We start from the raw sequence: 22,981 nt of genomic DNA, 5'->3' as shown, positions 1-22,981 counted from the left end.
GGGCTTGGGGCTGGAGAGATGACCCAGCAGTTAGAAATGCATGCTCTCCTTGCAGCAGGCCAGAGTTTCCTTCCAAGCACCTCCTCCAAACAGCTGCGCTACCTGCACCTCCCACTCCAGGGACTCTGACTCACACTCTGGCCTCAGCAGACATCAGTGTGCACATGTGCACAGCAGCATGCACACAAATGAAGTCTTTAAAAAAAAAAATCAAGTTCCCCAAAATTCAGTCATTGGATTTTCATTTAAGGACTTTTCAGTGTGTTCTTTATCGAAGAATACTATCTACTGTTTTGCAATCTTTCTGCAAACACCCTCTGTCTGGTGCACAGCTCAGCCTTGTGGAGGAAGTTTAGCTGTTTGCACTAGTTAGGGGAAGAACAAACAGGCAGAAGGGCTAGTCTAGGTCAGCTTGAGCAGAGGGGCGGGGGAGAGAGGCGATCCAGGCTGGTCTTAGCTGGTGGGTCCAGGTGTCTTTCCACAATGCCAGAGCAACTGCCTGGCATATCAGTGGGATATTTCTTGGGGGTAGGGCAAATGTAGAGACGACACCAGCCCTGAGCTCACCCAGCCTCTGCAGAGGAAAGCAGTCTGCACGTGGCCCTCGAGCCTGCTCTGCATGTGGCCCCTGAGCCTGCTCCATGGCTGCTTTTGATTTTGATGCCTCTGCTTTCATTCTGACTCCTGCTCCACACGGGACTGATGAATTCTCAGGAAGGGCCAGGGTGATAAAAGAGAGCACAGGCAACGTGCAAGAGCAGACTGTGCCCTCTGATAACTGTCAAGCCATTTGTCACTGGGAGCCCGGTGCCACTGACGTGAATGGGAGGGATACAGAGAGGGCCTGGATCCTCCTCTGAGGCAAAATCAGAGACACCTTCTTTCATCTTTTTTTAAAGATTTATTTTATGTATGTTAGTACACTGTAGCTGTACAGATGGTTGTGAGCCTTCATGTTGTTAGCCCAAAGATATATTATTACACATAGGTACACTGTAGCTGACTTCAGATGCACCAGAAGAGGGCGTCAGATCTCATTATGGGTGGTTGTGAGCCACTATGTGGTTGCTGGGATTTGAACTCGGGACCTTCGGAAGATCAGTCAGTGCTCTTATCCTCTGAGCCATCTCTTCATGTGAGCCAGCCCTCTTTCATCTTTTCTAAACAAACTTTCATCCTTACAGCAGCCTGTTATCTGGTCCATGGTATCTGATTTGACAGTCATTCATGTGTATAGAAACACTGTGTAATGTCTTAGAGGGTAGTTATCATTAACATTCAGAGCTTTTGCACCTAATACTAATGAGGTATTTTTCTGTCACTACTGGCCCCTCCTTTGCCCCAATTTGGTGTCTATATTTTCTATAGTCTTTCAACTCATCTTTTCAAAGATGGTCGCCTATGTCACCATCTTCCCCATCTCCTGTCTTGTGCTCTTTATTTGTTCATAACACCTCTTTAAAAAAAAAAAAGTTTTATTTATTTTATGTATATGAGTACACCAGAAGATCCCATTACAGGTGGTGTGAGCCACCACGTGGTTGCTGGGAATTAAACTCAGGACCTTTGGAAGAACAGTCAGTTCTCTTAACCACTGACCCATCCCACCAGCCCCAACACATCTTACACATGGAATGTGTTGGCCTAGTACTTCTGACCCCTGAATCTTGAGTATTTGCCTAATCAGAGCATGAACGTGTATCTGCTGTGGCAGCCCCATGGCCAGCACCAGTGCCTGGCACAGAACTGAATGAATACTAGTTAAATTACTTGATGAATTATTTTCTTCATGTCTAGTAAAGTCCTGAATAGAGCTGCTGTAGAAAAGACCTTTTAAGATAAAAAGCAGGAAGCAGGCTGGAGGTAGAGCTTAGTGGTAGAGCTTTCGACTCACACATCCAAGACCCTGAATGGTCTTTAGCAGTCCCCCCTCCCCCAAGAAAACTAGCAAGAAGCCATTGCAGTAGAGGAAAAACAAAGACTTCAGCTTTCTTCTAGTCAAAGTTTCTAGTTTCTGGTTGACTGGTTGGTTGGGGGAAGTTCACAGAATGGGAAATGTCAGAATGCAGAGTCAGAGGTTCTCTGAGCCTCTGAATGATGTTCCCAGGGTCTACTTGCCCGGGCTGAACCCCCTTTCTGCCTGGCTCCCTCTTCTGTATGGACATGGAAGCAATTGCAAATGAGCTCCCATCTGCTCCTGCCCTGATCGCCCAAGTCAGTCGGAGGCTTCACTGGGGTGCGAGGAGAGTATGGGGAGAGGGCTGGGAGGCTGTGGTTTTGAGTCCACTGATCTGTTATGTTTGTTCCAAAGCTGCTAAGCAGTAAGGACGTCAGCAGAGACTCTCCCTGTGCCCGTGTTCTCGGCTTTGTTCTCACACCTTTATGAGAGTCTGCTTGCAAAGTTTCTAGTTATGGCCTAAGGTCCAGCTCAACCGTCAAGCTTCTTGTGTGAGCTGTTCTGAGCATCCCACGTTGTCCACACCATTCTCTGGGTCTCATCACCTTGCTCATTTAAGCGACTATATTGATCTCTCAGCTAACTCATGCTGTACATCTCTGCATCCAAGTCCTATGGCTTGTATAAAGTTGGTCTTCTCGGAATGCTGTGGAGATGAGTAAGCACAAGTATAACTAATAATGGAGGTGGTGATAAGAAGGCTCAAACAGGAAGAGTGCTTGTTTCACAAGCCAGGGTTTGATCCCTGGAGTCTCACGGTAGAAAGAACTGGCCACAAAAGTTGTCCTCTGACCTCTACATATCACACACACACACACACACACACACACACTTTATAAATAGACTTTACAAGCCCGCCAGTCACCTTGGCTAACATTTGTATCTTCCCTCAAGCATCATATTGGACTATATATGTACGTATGTATGTATATTTCTGTTTTCATGCAGGGACTCTGATGGTTTTGAAGCATCCCTATCCAAGGGAAGTGGAAGAACCTTGCATTTACGAATCAGTCCGGGTTCACACAGCGATGCAGACAGGAAGGACAGAGAACGACCTCGTGCCCACTGCGCCTTCTGTAAGTGCCCACTGTGCTCTTCACTGATTGCCATTGAATGCAGCAAGAACTAAAGTCCATTGGCTCACACAAAAGTTCTAGTCTGGAGCCAACTTAGTGGCACACACTCATAATCCCAGCACTTGGGAGTCTGAGACTTGAGAGTCACTATGAGCTCAACCTTGGGCTAAAGAGAGAGTTCTGTGTCAGCCGGAGCTGTCTTGTAGCATCCTGTCTTGAAAAGCAAGCAAGCAAACCAACAAACAACAAAGCAGTACATTCTCGAGGGGATACAAAACTTGGAATTTGGTTTAATATTGTGAGGCTATAATTAAATTCAGCTGGTCCAAGGAAAATTAAAAACAAACAAACAAACAGAAACCCACAAACGCTTTGGATGAGTGTAGGTCAGAATTACAGTGCTTGCCTGGTATTGTGAGATCATGCATGTCTTATCCCCAGTAGAAGGAGAGAGAGAGAGAGAGACAGAGACAGAGACAGAGACAGAGACAGAGACAGAGACAGACAGAGAGACTGACAGAGAGACAGACAGAGAGAGAGAGAGAGACCTAGTGATAGGATTTCAAAAACTTAGAAAATGTCACTGATATTTCTCTCTTTAAACAGGTTCATGGTAGAGTAGGTGAGAGATGAGGATACCTAGCTGCCTAAGCAGTCATTCCTTGACAAGCTGCTTAAAACGTAGAGAAACAATTTCCTTTGCATTTCAACTACCCATGAAAGAAAAACCTCTCCAGTCCCCCCGGAAAACTCGGGGTACCGTTTTCTATCTTTGGTTCTCCAGTGAATGGCACCCACGGGGAGAAAGTATTCTTACTTCTTGCCAATGTGGCCCCACTCCCCTTTAGTCTGAGCATTATGGGATGCGGGGATGAGTCATCGCTCATCTCAGAGGTCATCGCTATGTATTCTGTGAGCCACAGTCTGCAGGTTCCTCCGACATCCCCTCCTTTTCCCATCCTCAGGGTTCCTCCACTTGCTCTCTCCTCCTAACATGCTGAGCACTTCTAGTAGGGGAAATCTTAGTTTGGGCAGAAGATAAAAATAGCAACATCCAAATAGAACACCAAGAAGCCATTTACACTTAAAAACCAGCCACTTCCAGTTATTAACTACCAAGCATATTAAACCAGATGGGACCTTCCTATCCCCCCAAAGTGATTTTTTTTCTATTCTGATGCCAAAAGAAGACTTTCTTAAATGTGCCGTACTGGGTGTGATGGTGCAGTCTGGAAATTCCAACACCTGGGAGGCTCAAGTTGAGGCTAACCAGGACTATGTAGCAAGATGCTGTGCCAATTAAAGGGGAAGTGCGTGGGGTTAGGACTCAGTGGTTAAAACACTACCCATGCAATCTGAAGACCAGAGCTGAGATCCTATAACCTACTTAAAAGCCAGCACTCAGTAGCATACGTGTGTTTATTCCCTGCGAGATGATGACAGGCAGACAGGAGAGTCTCCAAAAGCTTTAAGTCCAGCTCAACCTGGTATGTGTTTTAAACAAGGTGAAAGGTAAAGAAACTCAAGTTTATGCTGTATATATGTATATTCCATAGACATACTGTACCATGTACGTGCACACATGTGGGCACACACATAGGCCATATATACAGGGATCATTGCTTCGTAAGTTCTTGTGGCTTTGTAGCTTGAATAGTTTACCATTTTACTACAACTCATCAAAAATAAAAAATCCTGAAAATTGGTTTTAAAAGACTTGGAGGTTGGAGAGCTAGTTAAAGAGTTAACAAAAGGAAGCATTGGATTTTAGAGCTAGAGAAATCTAGGAAAGTAAAATGATTGATACATTTCCAGAGACAGACGAGGCCCGAGATCAGATCAAGACCTACCTCTGCTCAGTTCTTCTTTTCTTGCCAGCCAGTTCCCTTCGTAGCTTCCTCTTTCCCTGTTCTTAGCTGTCACAAAACCACCTCGTGTATCAACTGTTTATCTTCACAGTCTCCTCCTCTTCTGTTTTTTAAGATAAAAAAAAATTATACAATATATTCTGATCATACTTTTCCCTCCCCAGCATCTCCCAGACCTTCCCCATCTCCATACCCATCCAATTCATGCCCCTTCTTTCTTAAAAAACAAAAACCAAGAAATGTACCATAAAAACACAAAAAAATCAAAAGCAAAATACATAATCAAAAGACCAATAAGACAAAAAAAATGCCTCCTAAAAGAAAAAAAGTCTACCAAGCACCAGTGAGTTTGATTTGTATTGGACAACCACTTCTGGGTCTAAGATCTACCCTGAACTGTGGCCAATATACCCAGTATGACTCCATTAAAGAGAATTAATTTTTCTTTTGCCGGCAGGTATCGGTGGCAGACAGCTTCTTGGTTAGTGGTGGGAGCCATGCCCACCTTCCCTCTTAGCCTCTGTTAGGCTCCTAGAGACTTGCCATCAGTGAGCCTACGATCTGCTCTCTTTTGCCTGTGTTTATCTTTGGTCAGTAGGAAGAGTCAGCCAATACTTGATCTGTAGCTTTGGTCTCAGCTAGGACTAAGACTCTTTAGACCAAATTATGGAAGTCATAACTACTTTTTGTTTGCTTCCTCCATGTGTCACAAAGTTCAACTGACTAAGTATGTGGACACTGTAACACAGGAGAGAACTTAAAAACTGTGGTTAGGGCTTGGTCAACAGGGAAAGCACATAATATAACAAGAAGAAGCCTAAGAACTTTATTGTGTAATGACACCAACCAAAACAGTTGAGGCTTTTTAATAGATCCAGGACTGTATCTCAGTATACTTTGCTCACGGAATCCTGAACTGACCTAGTTGAGAGAACAGAGCCCTCGTCAGATTGTCATTCTTGTCCCTGCTCACCCATTGTGGGCACCTCTCTCTCTCCCAGCTTTGAGCTCTGAGGTATCCACATTTCTGTTTTCTCTTTTGAGAAATGAGTTCCAGTCTGTGGAGGAAGAACATTACGTCATACTTCTAGAAGAAGAACTTGCTTGAAGTAAAAAACTGAAAGTAGTCGATTTCCCCCAAATGCAGGTGCTTATATAAAGTTACTTCACATCCTTTGTCAACTTTAAGGAAATTATTGTTCATATATTGTAAATGCGAAAGCACTAGGCTCCTGAGGTAAGATTAAATTTAATTAATTCATTTGTTAAATGAACATTTTAAAGTGACCACCAGCTTTAAGTGTTGCAGTAAACTAGGCAAAGACCTATGAGCTTCCATTATAGAGGAGGTCACGATACAATTGGCATACTATAACACCAAACAGGTTACACGGAGGGACAGGGCAACTTCCCTGGGTAAGAAACATTGGAGCAGAAATGTCATTTAGAGGAAGGAGAAAATGGGTTATGTGCATGTATGAAATTGTCAACAAATTTTTTTTCCTAAAGAAAAGAACAGTTCACGTTAAGGAGTAAGAAGGCAGAGTAGAGAGAAAAAAATAACACACAAGATCCCTGAGGCAGACATTCCACAGAAGGGCTTCAAGGACCAACAAGGTCAGCATCGCTAGGAGTGGGCCAGAGGGAAGGTGAGGCTCTAGAGCACAAGAGGGCTAACCTGTGCTGCTTCCCAGCAGAGGGATGGCTGAGATGAGCTAAGTGTCCTGCAGGGAGCATGGCTCCCATGCCAGCTCTCCTTCCCTCGCTGCACAGACTGAGTCTTTGTTCTGGATGCTGAAAAAGTCTGAGAGTTTTAGTCACTTAAGTTAAGTCTTCACAGTTTGAAAGAGACCCCCTGATTACTGAGTGTTCAGTGGACTTGCTGCTGAGTTAGAGGCCAGGCGATCTCTTAGGACGTAAGTGGTCACCATCAAGATGCTACAAAGATACAGACAACATGATAATAGACGGTGCAGTTATACTCCTGGAGACAATGTATTCCAAGTTCCTGACCCAGCCTGGCTTAGTGAGAATATATGATTCCTCAGCTTCCTTTTAACAACCCTTTCCTTCAAAAGAGGATGTTCCTTTGCTTTGTGACATCTTTCTCTGTTATATGATCTACGATGTGTGATGGTTCTTCTTGGGTGCCTCCTTTATACGTTTCCAGCATGTTTATCGATGTGTCCATGTGTATCCCTCTCTCTCTCTCTGCCTCTGTCTCTCTGTCTCTGTCTGTCTGTCTCTCTCTGTCTTCCTGTCTCTGTCTCTCTCTGGCTCGCTGTCTCTGTCTCTGTCTCTCTCTGTGTGTGTGTGTGTGTGTGTGTGTGTGTGTGTATTTAGGCTCTTTATTACAGAGTTATATATATTTAACTATACCCTGTGAACATCTTTGGTAGCTTGCATGGTTTCCTAAAACACAATTAAGTAAATTCCTTAATATTCTACTACTGAGTATATTGGTTTACTTAAAACAGTCATTCTGGTTGGCTGGGTTTTTTTTAAAATCACATTTTAAGATTTGAAATAATTTTGAATTGACAGGATAATTGCAAGAATAATCTAAAAAGCTTTGTTTTCCAATAGCCATTTATGAGTTAATTGCTTATTGGATGCCTGATCATTTTAAACACAGCAGTGTGTATTCCTACGGACAGAGACACTTGCTTCCATGACCACACACCACAATCCGAGTTAGGAAGTTGCTATGCCACCATTGTAACCACAGAGCTTGGTGAGCTTTGCTTCATCCATACAAAGATCCTGTCCTTGGTCTTACGTGTCCTGTCTCTTGACTGTCCTGCCTGTCCCAACTCCTGTTTTGCCTTGAGTTCCCTCCTCTTTCATTTTTGAAAATTAAAACTCAGTCCATTCGTAAACTCTTCCCCATGCTGGCTTGTCTCTCGCGGAGTTGTGATTAGGTTGGAGTGTGTGGTTTGGTAGGAACGCCACAAGGGGCTCTCTCTCGTGGCCCTCCCTCACTGCCTCCTCAGACACTCCAGGTTTGCTGTTTCCCCCTAAGGAAGGTTTGAGCAACTGAGAGGCTTCGACAGCTTTCTTCCATTTAGAATCATTTTATTCTTTTTGTTGTTGTTGTTGTTAATAATAAAGATTTCAGGAATCTTTATTAATCTACCAGAGAATTTCAAATATGCATTCCTTCCTAATGAGTATGCATTCTGCTCCTTACTAAAACTTTGCCCATCAGTTGGCGTTTATTGGCTGTCTTAACCATTGTTCCGGTTATTGCGAGTGGTGAGTCTCGGACGTTCTTGCTGGGCTGATTTTAGGGAGAGCTTTTGATTTCCCGTGCTATCCAGTGTTTTGTGTTGATAGGTTAAGATCCTATCACAATTTATTTTGATCTTTCAGAATTGTCTGTGATTTGGTGAGTAAGAGGCCTTTCAGGGTGTCTCTGTGTCTATGTCTGTGTCTATGGCCTCCTGATGCTTTGATAACTTGACTTTCTGACATAGCAAGGTGTCCCAGACATGGCCCATGCTTTCCTTGTGTCATATCTAAAGTCAACTATTTTTCAAGAGAAATGTCTTCTTCTTTGTCTATAAAATAGTACTTCACAACTTGATATCTGAACCACATAGATACCTGTTTTGATTGAAATGTCACTCTCCTACCTACTCAGGGATAAGGAAAAGACACACGTGTCTGCATGTGTACCTATGAATTTATATCTGCGTCTATCAGTCCATCTGTTCGTCTGTCGATTCTCCCCTCCATAGTTACACAGCAACAACTGAAATCCTTATCAGTACCAGAAGGCTCATTCTAGGTTTTCATGGTTGCGACACCTTCTCCCACAGGGAGGAATATGGGTCCCATTATCTGGAATGTGGTGATCAATGTCCATCTGCTGCTCAGTTGCCCATCCCCCCACAGGACTTCCTGCTCATTCAATAATCAGTTCCAGGCCACTGCCGCCCCACTCTCTGCAGATAACTACTTTACACTAGTTGCCACTCCCACCTATATGGGAAGAAGCCCTCACCCCACCTCATCCCACCCCACCTCATCCCACCCCACCCCACCCCACCCCACCCCTGGCTTTACCATCCACACCAAGCTGCTGCTCCTACAGCTAAGGGCACCAGCCACATAGATTCTCCTTGTTCTCTGTTTGGGCTCCACCACTCTGTGCCAAGGTGCACGAATGTCCGAACACTCATTTCACTTGAGAACTTTGGATGTTTACAGAAAACGGTGAGGGGAGTGGCATGGCTAATCCTTTATTGTTAAACATTTAGGTTGTTCCTAACCTAGAGCTATTCCAAACACCATTCCTGCTACAATCATGTGTTTAAGGACAAACCTGCCACACAATTATGTCAGTTCTTATATCCAGAGAGTCTGTATATTCTCAGATCATACATCTTTAGGATTTCACTTATCAAACCACAGAAAATACGAGACTTTTAGTCTATTAGTTAAAGGAATAGTCCATAGCATTATCTCTTAGCTTGAGTTTAATGGCCCCTTTACAAAAACATTTAACCTTAACTATTTTATCTCTATAGACACTCACCTGTAACAAACTAAAATGATAATTGTGTTTTGTTTTTGTTTTTCTGAGACAGGGTTTCTCTGTGTAGCCCTGGCTGTCCTGGAACTCACTCTGTAGACCAGGCTGACCTCAAACTCAGAAATCTGCCTGCCTCTGCCTCCCAAGTGCCGGGATTAAAGGCATGCACCACCATTGTCTGGCTGGCTTTTTTTTTTTTTTTAAAGATTTATTTATTTATGTATGTGAGTACACTGTCACTGTCATCAGACACACAAGAAGAGGGCATTGGATCCCATTACAGATGGTTGGGAGCCACCATGTGATTTCTGGGAATTGAACTCAGGACCTCTGAAAGAGCAGTCAGTGCTCTTAACCACTGAGCCATCTCTCCAGCCCCAAAATAATTTTTAAAATGTTTCTTAATACTTAACTCAGTTTAATTTCTCATTTTACTTTTTTTTTCCAATTTTAAATATATGTTGTGTGTGTTTTGTCTTAATGTATGCCTATGTACCATATTCATGCCCGGTGCCCTGAGAAGCCAAAGAGGACATTGACTCTCTGGAACTGGAGTTAGAGGGGTTGTGAATTACCATCTAAGCACTGGGAGTCGAACCCAGGTTATCTGGAGGAGCAACAAGTGCTTTTAACCACGGAGCCATGCCTCTAGCCCCTCAATTTAACTTCTTTAACATCACGGTGATTATGTGACGTCAGACTCAGCAGTGTTGCTGAGCATTGTTGAAATGCGCACGCAGGAAGTTCACCTTCACTGTTCCGACATCCGAATTCCACAAGGGGTTCTGAGCTATTTCTCATCTCTATTCTTGGAATTTCCGTGGTTCCTCTTTCTATTTGGTCGGAAGAATTCACCTCAAGAGAGAATAGTCTAGAAACTGTTAAAAAGAACCCTGACGTCAACGTGGTCATTTCCCAGGTCTCACTTGTTTTCTTCTCTTTAAGGAAATGGTATATCAGGAGGTCACATTAGAATAACATCATGTCCCAGGAGTTCAGTTTGTGCTGATTATGGGATTGTGAAATTTTTTTATCTTAGGGCCCCTGGCCTATGTAGAGTCCGAGCCATTCCCATAATTCCTTGCTGCTACCTCTGAACTAATGAAACAATCAAAGCAATGAATCCAATTAAAAACAATGGTTCGTCTGTATTTCAGATCCCATTTTGAGTAGATGAAGCATTTACACTTCTGAGTCTCTTTCCTATGGGACACGAGTCTTGTGAGACGAGTTTGCAGTAGAGAGAACCCTGTAGAAGAAAAACTATGGAATAAAACAAATATGGCCATTTCTGCCTCTTAGTTCCCTTTTTAAACTTTAAAAGCCAGAGCCCTAAAATAAAGAAATCCTTTTACTTTTCTGAATAGACTGTCCCAAATGTAGCAATCCCTCAGTATCAGTCAGTATTTCCAAGAGCCTGCATGGATGCCAATGACCTTAGATGTCCAAGACCCTTATCTAAAATAGTGCAGTGTGCACATAAACTATCCACACCCCCCATGCACTTACATTAGATTACTTATCACACCCAAGGCAATACAAATGCCTGGAAATGGCCAGTAGAATGTTTTGTTTATGGTATGGTAAGAATAAGAATCTATACATATTCATTACAGACTCTGGGTTTTTTTTTCTTTTTTTCTTTAAAAAAAAATGTTTATTTATTTAATGTATGTGAGTATACTGTTGCTGTCTTCAAACACACCAGAAGAGGACATCCAATCCCATTACAGATGGTTGTGAGCCACCATGTGGTTGGTGGGAATTGAACTCAGGACCTCTGGAAAAGCAGTCAGCGCTCTTTAACCACTGAGCCATCTCTCCAGCCCCAGACTCAATGTTTTTATCCAATATCTAAGTTCATGGGTAGTGAGTACAAGGGTATGGAGGCTGAAGGCCAATCCGAGTGTCAGCTGCCCGTTCCATATGAGTGCTTACTTCTACTCTAGGATTCCGACAACAGTCCGAGCTACTGGCTTTCACTGCACACTAACAAACATCACCTGTTGTTAATTGTTTTCAAGTTGCCAGCTTGAGGTAATCAAGAGCCTTTCCATCAGTGCCTGTGGATATGGACTATGTCGGATGATCCAGTCTGCAAAGTGTCTCCCGTGGCACCGGGGAGAGTTGCAAGACCTGGAGAGGGTCAGTTAAAGATCAGTGGCAGACATGTTCTTCATAGAGCAGGACAGGGCAAGCCTGCAGCTTAATGTAAAGTGCTTGCCTGGAGTAACGTCCCCCCACACCCCAGTACTGGGAGATAAGAAGGGATAGAAGCACAAGGCCAAACATGTGACAATTCTGGGCTTCATTCCAGACCTTTTCTTTTACAGCTGGGCACCAAAGAAGGCTATCTCACCAAGCAGGGAGGCCTGGTAAAGGTAAGGGAGTGGGGTTCGTAATGTTGTCAGATTTTTTTTTAAAGGAAAATTATAAACTTATTTTGAGCCACTTATATTACCTGAGAAATGACTTGGCTGTTCTCTGACGAAGCCCGATGTGAGTGATCTGCAGTTCATACTAAAAAGGAAGCACTGTGCAGTGTGTTCCGTGGAGGGGCCAATTTTCTTCCTTCTTCTTCTTCTTCTTCTTCTTCTTCTTCTTCTTCTTCTTCTTCTTCTTCTTCTTCTTCTTCTTCTTCTTCTTCTTCTTCTTCTTCTCCTTCTTCTTCTCCTTCTTCTTCTCCTTCTTCTTCTCCTTCTTCTTCTCCTTCTTCTTCTCCTTCTTCTTCTCCTTCTTCTTCTCCTTCTTCTTCTCCTTCTTCTCCTTCTTCTTCTCCTTCTTCTTCTTCGATTTATTTACTCATCTTATGTATATGAGTACACTGTAGCTATCTTTAGACAGACCAGAAGAGGGCATTGGACCGCATTACAGATGGTTGTGAGCCACCACGTGGTTGCTGGGACTTGAACTCAGGACCTACTGGAAGAGCAGCCAGTGCTCTTAACCACTGAGCCACCTCTCCAGCCCTCTGTTTACTGAAAGGTAGGCCAAACACATAACTGGTGCTTAAGAAAAATGACATTATAAAATACCAAAGTAAACACAGTCTACAAATCCAGGGCCCCTGCCTGCTCCCTGCCTGCAATTGTGCCTTTAAAGCTCTCTTTAATTTTCACATGTCATAGCCATGGTCATGCAGTGTTTTAGCTCCTGTCAGAGTCAGAGTCCTGCCCTCTCTCCTGTAAACCAGGCTGCTTGAGTCTAATCTAGTCGTGCAGCTATCTCTGTCCTTACTAGACTGGATGCTCACTGAAGATGGGAGACATTCATTTTTTGTAGCCTGTTTATTGATTCATTTCCTATCCAGAGAGGGTCTCCTTCACAGCCCAGGCTGACCTCAAGCATACAGTCTTACTTCTCAACATCCAGTGTGAGGATTAAAGGCATAAACAACTATGCCCGTTGAATGTTTATTCTGCAATCTTCTATTGTCTCTTTTAACTGGATGCTCTGCCAGCTGAGACAGATCAGGGCATTATTAAGACATAGGAAGGAAACAGCAGCAACAGTTTCTGCTGTTGAGTCCAGAGAAGAGTCAGAGTGTCATGTGATTAAAGGATTCTAAACTTCAACTGTATCCGCTTTAAAGTAATAATAATAAATAATAATAGATGACATTACTTTATATGCAATGGGTAAATATGCATTATATATAAATGAAGTTTCAAGAGTATACACCAAATATACATAAATTTCTGGGGTGGTGACATAGCTCACAGAAGGGTCTCAAAGTTGATAGCAATTTTTATTATAGCATTAATAAAACAGAAACTTAAATGGCTTGTTATAAATCACCTTGAATATTTAAAACACCTGGTTCTATTCATTTAAATAAACTCGTGGTATTTCTATTGTGATCTTGGAACATAGATTCATCTTATTTTTTTATAAGTATTTTGAAACTTTCCTCAAAAAAAAAAAAATACCCCCAAATATTTTAGGCTTATTTCATCTAATCCTTTATATACTTTTAAAATGAAAATAAACCATCAAGTTTAGATATTACATTCTTGTATTCAAACAAATTTTCTCCCCTTAGACCTGGAAAACAAGATGGTTTACTTTGCAAAGGAACGAACTGAAATATTTCAAAGACCAGATGGTGAGAAAGACATGCGTACCCTCCCCTCCCCCACTCTCCCCTCTTCTCTCACCCTCACCCCATCCCCACTCCCGCCGCTGCTTAGGTGTTGGTTCCGTGAGGTTCTAGACATCCTCTGAAACAAGAGTCTAGAGACCCAATTATGAGGGGGCGGGGCACACTGGCCACAGAGTTTGTTCGGAGATCAGAGACAACCTATGGAGTTGCATCTCTCCTTTCAATAAGCAGTTCATGGGAATCAAACTCGGATTATCAGGCTTGATTTGACCACAAACATCTTTACCCACTGAGCCATGTTGCCAGCCCAGGATCGGGGCTCTTGATCCTGATCTATTCTGACTCTGCTAAAATGAGGGCTCCCTCCAGAGGCTGCTGATTGGTCAGTGCAGCTGTCGCTCTCCGCAGTATTTGGCTCCCTCTGCTTGGGACAAAGGAATTCTTCCTTTGCCTTCTTGCCTAGGAGGCAATTTCCCCTTGCCTTAAATGCATATCCAGGGCTGGAGAGATGGCTCACTGGTTAAGAGCACTGACTGCTCTTCCAGAGTTCAATTCCCAGAAACCACATGGTGGCTCCCAACCATCTATAATGGGATCTCATGCCCTCTTCTGGTGTGTCTGAAGACAGCTACAGTGTACTCATATAAAAATAAATTTAAAACATCTTTAAAAAAAAATCTCCGTTCTCATTAAAATAAATAAATAAATAAATAAATAAACAAAAGTATGTCCAGTGCCCAGGTTCGTTTTATCATGCCAACTTAAAATGATTTACTTTTTCTTTATACAAGAGTTCAGCAATAGTAGAAGTTTCTAAAAGATGGGAGAAAATATGACTCCTTCCTTAAAAATCTACATCGATCTGATGTAAATTGACAAAAGGGGCATCCATCTTTTTTTTTTTTTACAAAAAATAAAATTATTTTATTTTTAAATAATGTGCATGAACATGTGCCTGTGTGGTAGTATGTACCCATGAGTATTGGTACCAGGTCAGAGGCATTGAACCGGTTGGTGCTAAAGTTACAGGCAGTTTTAAATTGCCTGGTATGGGTGCCGGGAATCGAACACTGATCCTCTGGGAGAGCAGATCACCCTCTTAACCACTGAGCCATCTGTATGGCCCAGCAATGTCTTCCCAGTGCTTAATCCATGAAAAGCTAGATCCCAAACCCCAGCGTGTGTCTCCCCTGTGTCAGGCTTTGCCATCATCTGTTATCTTAATGAAACTGACCGTTGCTCGCAGCAGAAACCTTGCTAAGGGATGGACACGCGCATTTGTTTATTTATGTGACATCATTTCGTTTTGTTTTTCAGTCACCAGAACCAATTCGGATCCTAGACCTAACAGAGTGCTCAGCTGTTCAATTTGATTACTCACAGGAACGAGTAAACTGTTTCTGGTACGATATATTCATAAAGGAAATGTTTCTAAAAGTCTTTTAAGCCAAGGAATCAAAAGCTATCTATCTTCACGTGTACACATCTGGATGGAGGGACAGGGACCTAACCTCACACGACGGTGTGGCATGCTAGGAGTGCCTCCAGTTACACAGGCCACAATACCTCCTCTAAAGTGGCTTCAACAAAGAGGCAGGCTGTCTAGGTTCAGGCTGTGCACTGCGCAACAAGGACACACTCACTCACTCACTCACTCACTCACTCACTCATTCATTCATTCATTCACATCATAAGCAACTTTACTGCTTTGAGATTTTCCTCTCAATTTTAATTATCATTTCACTGACTCTGGTGATAGATGGATCTGTCTTGTTTCGGCCCCATGTGACCCTAGCAGCAGAGGAAATGTTTTGCTGTGCTACGATCAGTATATCGGGATATCCCTATATATATTTCTGGGATGGTGTCCTGACAAAAACAGGTGTGTCTTCATTTCCACCACCTTTTGTTTGAAAGTTTGTCAACCGTATGCAGACTGAAAGATGTAAGCTATTCTCCCTCTAACTCAGCTCACTCAGACCTTGCCAGATTTTAGGACTGCTTTCAGCCATCACTTCTTTTCCTAAGCCCCAAAGCCGGCTAGAAGAAAGCTGCAAGGATACAGTATCTTGATTGTGGAAGTCCTAAGAATAAAGATATTAGCTATAGAACTGTAGTTTCATTGTTACACAGAGAAAGTGAGCAACTTTCGGCAGCAATGAACAACAGACAGCTTGTTAATGCCTGTCTATGATCTAACCCAGGTTTGATTTTCTTTAAGTAACAACTTGAGAAGCAGGTGGACTGAGACAAGGTGCCAGCAAGGGCGTGGTGTCTACCCTTCTCTTGACTCTTCCCAGCTGGCCCCTTCAGATCCAAGTGGCTGCTTTTGCCCCGAGTGTTTTCACAGTCCAGTCCTTTGTAGCAGGAAAGTCAGTGTTGCCCTGGAAACGTTGCCCTGTGAGGCTTCTGCTTGACCCACTAGCCGCAACGTAAACAACCATCCCCTAATCATAACTGGCTTAAACTAATTACATTTAGTGTCAGGGCTTCTGTTTCCAAGAAGAAAAGGAAGATTTGTATAAATTTATAGAGCAACTCACGCCTGCAAGCTGGGAGTATCAGTGACAACTAGGAACCAGTTTACACTCAGCACCCTGCACAACGTGTAGGATATCAAGATCCCTCTCTCCCCACCCCCATCTCCTCAGCCATAGGCAAGAGAGCTACAAGATGTGCTGCTCTGGCATTAAGGTGATAGAAACACTTCTAAATTTCAGCTCCAGGAAGGAGGATTAGAGTTTGAGGTCACCCTCTGCTATGTAGCAAGTTCAAAGCCAGCCTAGGATACATGGGTGTTGCAGGGGTGGGGGAAGGGTTGGGGGTGGGGACAGACAGGAGAAAAAAAAATAGTGTTTGTGTTTTGATTGTAAGGACCTTATAACTCAAATGATTTTGACTAGTCACAGACAGCAAAATGAAAAATTATCATCTACCTTCCCAAGCTTTTGTGATTAAAAAAAAAATCTTTTTTAATGGCAGAGACTAACCCGTGGTAAGGAATGGGTCTAACCCCTTTTTCTATTCTGTTTTGAAACCGACTACATCTTCAGGAGGAAGTGGTACCCTCCTTAAACCAGCCAGTAAAAATGAGCTCTTCAGCATGCCCTCTTCTCTGCCTGGCTTGTCCTTTGACACACACAGAGGCTCTGGACCCACTGCAGAGCTCAGCTGAGTAAACTTAAGTTCCACAGAAGACAAGCACCACAAAAGACTGAGGGTGTGACCCTGACATACGCTTCTTCTTTGAAGTCTCCTGGGAGAATATAAATCTCATCTACAATGACACAAACTTAAAACCTCCTAGGCATTTCTGCAGTTGCTGACAGAATGGCTCTGCATACACCAATTCTTCAAAGCTACCATGCTAATTAGGGGAGCCCTCAGCAGTCCTTCTCCCTGGGAGGCACTCACACTGTTCCATCAGGATATATACCAACCACCTCACATTGTTTCTTTTGTTTCATCAGCCTAGTGTTTCCATTCAGGACATTTTATCTCTGTGCAAAGACGGGAGTTGAAGCCGATGAATGGATCAAAATACTGAGATGGAAGTTGGTGAGTTATAAAAGTCCCCAGATGTCCAGTCTTCTTGGTAACTAACAAGTGGACTCCAAGCACACACCAGTTGTCAGAGCGGGCTTGAGAACCAAAGGGAAGGCTCTTGGCTGTTTTGTGGAGTAATCCACATTCTTAATGGATATCAAAGGGAGGGAGGGGTCATAAGAAGGAAGGGATTTATTCTTACGCCTCAGCCTATCTATCCTCAGCCACGGCTTTCGGTGGTCTTCTGGTAAGGTGTACTGGTTATTATCATTTCCTTTGGAAGAGAATACTTGGATTGGAAGGTCTCAGAATAGGACGCTGACATATGCTTCAACTTGGAGAGCCTTTTAAATTGTCTCCGAGGGAGATTAGGGAGTAACTCAGTTTCTGGTGTAACCACTTTGTATGGATATTACTAAATTTCCAAATTACCAAAGGTGTATTTTCTTTCTGCTCTTACTTTTTCCCCAGGCACATTATAGAGAGTGGATAGCTGAGTGAAAGCTTTCTAGTGTTTCCTGTAAGTTTACTATATTAGTCTGGTGGTTGTTCCTCTCATGAAGTAATGAGGCAGCTGCTTATGAGGTAAAGGAGGCTCCCAGTTCTTGAGGTCCAAGGGCATAGCACTCCCATGAGCCTCTGAAGTAGACCTTTTGGTGGGATATAAAGACAGGGACTTGTTGAGGATGGAAACCATCACACTTCCAAACATGAAGCCAGAGATATACTGGGGGAGTGGTCAAGTTCAAACGTCTAGAACTCTCTTCAGAACAGTTCACACTTCCAAGGGCAGTGCACGGTGACCTCAGGACTTCCTAGTAAGTCTCATCTTTTAAAGGCCCCATCACATCAATGCCACACCACCCTAGGGACCAAGCCTTTACACGTAGGTCACCAAAACATACTGTCTTGAAAACCGTGGTGTTTTCAAAGGCAAGACATCTTTTTCCTAATGTCTCTCTGTGTGTGTGTGTGTGTGTGTGTGTGTGTGTTCATAGAATCTATAGGCATGTCTGAGAATGGGTATCCTTAAGACCAAGCTTGTAGCTCAGAGGTAGGAACACTTCTCTCTGGGGGAAAAAAAAAAAAGAGGCTGGTTCTTTTGTTTGTCTTGTTTTGTCCTTTTTGTTTGAAATCCAAGTTAATACAAAGATCATTTTGAGACTGCTCTCATGCTGAATATCAGTGGGGAAATGCTTTGTCATGGCAAAATGTCTGGGCTGAAATGACTCCTATAAAAGTAACTTTAATTCGTCTAGTGTAATTGTCATCTTGCAGGCTTACTGCTTCTGTCTGCTAACCTAGACATCTGGGAGTCTTATCTGGGTCTAGAATGTTTTCAGCCCTCTGACACTGCTGAGTAAACTCATCCCTTCCTAGTTCTTTCTGATCTCTGGCTGGCTGATTCAACTCAGCTGTTCTGACTCAAACTTCTTCCCACGATGACTGATTCAATCTGGCTTCTCTCAGCTTCTTCTGAATTTCCCTGCTTGGGCTCAAAGGAACTCTAGCAGTCTGTTCTAATCTTCTGCCTCCTTCCGTCTTCACCTGTGTCTATCTTGTTCTTCCTCTGCAGCCTGCCTCTGTAAAACTCTCCTAGTAAAGCTACCTCCGTTTTCTCCCTCTCCCCTCCCCTCTTCTTCCCTCTCTCTGTACTGCTCTCTTAAGTAGCTTCCCTTTCCTCTCTCATGAGAGTTGGGCAGATTCTATTCTATCAAATCTTTCTCTGATTCATCACTTTGTCTGCCACTCAATTAGATATCACTTTCAAATATGGCTGCTTTCTTCTACAAACTTGGGCATGTCTATATTCCTGTCAGAGGGTTAAAGGTGTGTGCTAAGGGCTGAGGCACAGCACAACTAGAAACAAGTTTTTACAGTAAATAACACAATCTCAGGGTTCACAGTGTGATCAGATATCCTGCAACAGGCTCCATTTCTAATTCCATATATTTTGTCATTATCCAAATGACACGTGATTATTATGCAAAGTTTAAATGAAAAGCAGTTCAATGTATACTTTCAGACTTTTCCCTGGGCAAACTGATCTTTAAGAACAAAATACAGCTCTTCTCTGGTGGTTTTCACCTGCCCCTTCAACCTAGCAGTGCATTATCAACATCTTTCTAAGTCCCCAGCTGAAGCCAGGGTCCTCCTTTTGGCTGGGTGGTAGTGTGTCATGCATTCTCAGAAGTATTGGATAGATCCCCAAGTTGTACCTGTTGTAATAGGCACTATACAGTGTCTTGAAGGAAAATTAAAAAACAAACAATAAAACTTGGTAGGGCCGTGGCAATGTAAAACTGTATAAATGTCTTTTACTGCTCAGTATGTCTTTCCTTACCATTTCCGAGTCAATATCATAAAGTGATTCAATGACAGACATAACTATGTTTTATTACAGTCAAAAATAAGAAAACAGCTGGATCAAGGAGAAGATACCGTCCGATCTAGGTCATTTATCTTCAAATAGACTTGTGTGCTCAGGGGCACGGTTGACTGTTCCAGGTGTCTGATCTGTGGCAGACTTCAGAGGAAAACTCATTGAAGTATTTCCTCTAAAAACAAATCAAAAGTAGATCGTGGTTGGGAGCTGTCTGCTGTCTGCTGATCCATGGAAAACAGCTGGCAGGACCTGGCCATCTGCTCGAGAACAGAAGCAGCGCCCTGCTGATGGCAACTGCCTAGCGTCCAGGTGGAGCCACTCTCAGACACAGCGCCAGACAAGAGCTCATTGGCTGTCCCAGTGGCTCAGGCTCATTGACTTTAGTTTCCTGGAGTTCAGCCCCAAGTCATGGTCAGCACAACTAAACTTCAGGACTTGCTACAAGCACAAGGAAACAGCAGTGCATCAGGGAGCTCGGGCTGGGCTTTAGGAAGCAGATTAATAAACACCAAGGACATTCAAAGGATGGGTTGCTTTTGTTTTGCTTATAAACGAGAACCTCAAATAGGGCTGAAGAGGTGGCTCAGCCATTAAAAGTGCATCTGCTCTCACAGAGAACCTGGATTCAGTTTCGAGGACCCAGATCGTGGGGCTCATTAATGCCTGCCTGTAACTCCAGGTGCGCGCACACACACACACACACACACACACACACACACACACACCTACCTTTTAAAAGGTTTGGTAAGTCATCTTAGCATTTTCCATGTCAAGCTTGACCGCTTGAGTATGGTTCCCAAAACTCACACAAAGGTAGAAGGAGAGAAGCAACTCCACAAAGTTGTTCTCTGACATGTATGTCCCAGCACGTATGGTCTCACATCACAAACACACAAATAATAATACAAATCCAGTGGATCCTTCACGTCTAATGATAAACTGAGAACTACATGCCTTGTGGGTGACTAGGTAGGGAAAAGTATATGATGTATGATAAAGGGTAGGAATATCTTAAATAGTAAGAAAATGTACATTGAGAAGGGTGGTAGTGAATGACTTTTAGTTTAATGGTTATCATTACAAATATACTTATAAGCACTAATTAAAACTCTTTAACTGTCATTTCTTCAAATTCATGTGGACTTCTCCACAAAGGATGTTCTCTGTCTCTTTTTCCAAGGATCAGCTGTATGAGACTGGTCCTATGAGGTACCCAAACATCATTAAAGGGCAACTTCTGTTTCCAAGGAAGGGAGTAGATCAAATCTTCGTGAAATCCATGATACACAGCTGTTGCAAACTAGCAGAGCAGGACTGAGGTGCACTGACATACTGGGGTTCAGAGGTCATGAACAGACTTAACTTCCAATCATTATTGATCTAGCTTTTTTAGAGAAGGGACACCAGTGAGTGCCGGGCCAGCAAGTGGTGCAGAGCTGAAGGAACTCTGTTCTTGCAGGAGAAAGGGGCAATGGTTTTCACTTTTCTCAGTGTGACCAAGATGCTTGTTCCAACATTGTACCGAACGATTCGCTTTACTCTGTGGTTCTAAGACATTTCTGCCCATCGCGCTGGGTAGGGTGTGGTACAGCTGCTCACGTCAGAGCCTCAGGAAGCAAAGCAAGGCAGCGACAGGAAAGGGAGAGGACAAGACAGAGACCCCAGGAATATATCTCACGTGGCATGTTTCCACGTTCTGCCACTTCCCAAGAGTCTGCTCAGATTCCGATTCAGGAATGGATTAACCCATCCATTATGTCAGCCTTCAGGGACACACTCGGAGGGTACTTTACTCCTCTTGGTATTTCTCAAGATGGTGTCAAAATTAATTCCTAGAACGTTGGTTTAATATTGTTCCCTGTTGTTTAAACACCTAAGACTCAGAAATTAAATTTTTGTTGGCTTCAGAGTTTTGGGAGCTAAGGTGTGGGTCTGTGGTAAAACATCTGGCCTGGGGGCTAAGGGGATTTACTTGTTCTGTTTGTATTTTATGGAATAAAGCAACGTCCTGATAAAATGCATTGTGTCAAGTTTGCAAAATAAGGAGTAACACGTGGCTCCTCCTAAAATGTATGGCTTTTATGTTCTTAGAAACAATAATCTTTCTCTCCTACTAAACAGTCTACTTACCTTCTGTAAAAGGAGTTTATTTGTATCCTTTAGTTCTGTTCATTAAATGAAAAGTGCATGTTTTTGTGGTACATGTCCAACTTTTATAACATTTTTATTGCTTTTGAAGTAGAATAAGGTTAAAAAGACTGGTTGGTTACTAGATATTGATATATTAGTGATTTACTCAAAACCTTGCTTGTACTGCTAGGCTTGACTTCACTTCGCTACCTGAACGGAAGAAACTGGAGAACAAGCTGAAATGTCTAGTTAATCGAGTATGGGCAGGACTCACCCATCAGCCAAAAGGTCTTTGGCGCAAGGGAAAATGCACTGAGTGGAGATGGTCTCTGTCTCTGGGCTACTCCACAGTTGCATGTGCCAATATCTCACACCATTCCCCTATATCGAATACGCATACATGCCATCTGACGAGACCTTGATGGGGACAGAATGACTCGGTTCCTGCCCCTGGGACAGGGCCAGCACAAAGGCTCCAAGAGTTCGGATGGCTGCCATAGGCATAAGGCTTGTTTGTATAATAATGTACATTTTTTACATTCCTCCTTTAAGCAATGTCCTTCCTATTAACGTTAACGACCCCATGATAATCAGAGACAGTATGAGTCCAGGAGACGAAGTTGTGGCTAATGTCTCAGCAAAACTAAATGCTGGGACCTTCAGGACAGCCTTTAATGCTGTGGAAAAGGACTCTAAAAACATGAGATTGAAAATATATAATTTCTCAACGATGCAAAAAATAGGGATGCAATATGAATTATATGAGAGGCTTCACAAATCTCAAGGAACAGAGGTAGCTAGCTACACTATGAGCCAGCTTGTCAGATACAAAGGCAGGCAGATTCCTGAGTTCAAGGTCAGCCTAGGACGCAGCAAGTCCAAGCCCAGGTGTGCTAGAAATGGTAATTTCAGGACAGGGTCTCACCCAGCTAGCTTAGTGTCTACTTAACAGACGCAGGCATATCTCTAAATTCTGTTGCAATGTTAAAATTTTAGAAAATGTGTGCTTGCTGTTTTTTTAAGAACTAAGGGGCTCTGGTCACAGGATGCTGACTCATAGGATAATCAAAAGGAAAACCTGATGTAAATGACCGGATTAATATGTAAAATAAAAGACTGGGCTTATGATCTGCAGGAGAAGAGCTGTCCAGGGAATTTAGAATAGCAAGAGTGAACTGCTTGGAGAACTTTCTCAAGCAGAACTGCAGATCTCCAAGGAAAGCAGATCAGAGAGGAAGATGTAGAGGAGAGGAAAAAGCTGGAAAGCTCAGACCCTCGATTTGACTTAGTGTTGTTTTCGTTGCTCCCGGACACCCCTTAACTCAGACCCCTTCTCCAAGCCGAGGCTGGTCCCTTGGCACATACTTATAACCCCT

The 22,981-nt window shown here is 43.1% G+C and overlaps 1 protein-coding gene and 1 long non-coding RNA gene across 6 annotated transcripts in view; one reads left to right on the top strand and one right to left on the bottom strand.

The window, feature by feature from the left end:
• Positions 1 to 8,920, bottom strand: part of Gm19708 — a 72,563-nt gene extending 63,643 nt beyond the window's left edge. Inside the window, exons 1-3 of one of the 3 annotated variants that reach the window (XR_003954567.1) lie at positions 5,826 to 8,920; positions 4,887 to 5,007; positions 1,531 to 2,603 (exon numbers count right to left, since the gene is read on the bottom strand). This is a non-coding gene — a long non-coding RNA (predicted gene, 19708). Of the gene's footprint in view, positions 1 to 1,530; positions 2,604 to 4,886; positions 5,008 to 5,825 lie in introns of those variants that run through there. The other 2 variants (XR_867665.2, XR_003954566.1) reach the window with 2 other exon arrangements.
• The window catches only part of Dapp1 (dual adaptor for phosphotyrosine and 3-phosphoinositides 1), a 50,543-nt gene extending 28,867 nt beyond the window's left edge, over positions 1 to 21,676 (top strand). For all 3 annotated transcript variants that reach the window (NM_001310753.1, NM_011932.3, XM_017319585.2), the window contains 6 exons: positions 2,906 to 3,036; positions 11,775 to 11,822; positions 13,484 to 13,546; positions 14,861 to 14,946; positions 17,014 to 17,101; positions 19,494 to 21,676. In NM_001310753.1, the coding sequence (NP_001297682.1) occupies positions 2,906 to 3,036; positions 11,775 to 11,822; positions 13,484 to 13,546; positions 14,861 to 14,946; positions 17,014 to 17,101; positions 19,494 to 19,562 (485 nt within the window). In that variant the 3' untranslated portion in view covers positions 19,563 to 21,676. The remainder of the gene's footprint in view (positions 1 to 2,905; positions 3,037 to 11,774; positions 11,823 to 13,483; positions 13,547 to 14,860; positions 14,947 to 17,013; positions 17,102 to 19,493) is intronic.
• The last annotated feature ends 1,305 nt before the right edge of the window (positions 21,677 to 22,981 follow it).

Source organism: Mus musculus, chromosome 3 (assembly GCF_000001635.26).
Source record: "Mus musculus strain C57BL/6J chromosome 3, GRCm38.p6 C57BL/6J".
Taxonomy (NCBI): Eukaryota; Metazoa; Chordata; class Mammalia; order Rodentia; family Muridae; genus Mus; species Mus musculus.
Note: the sequence above shows the minus strand (reverse complement) of the source record. Positions and strands in the feature narration are given on the sequence as shown.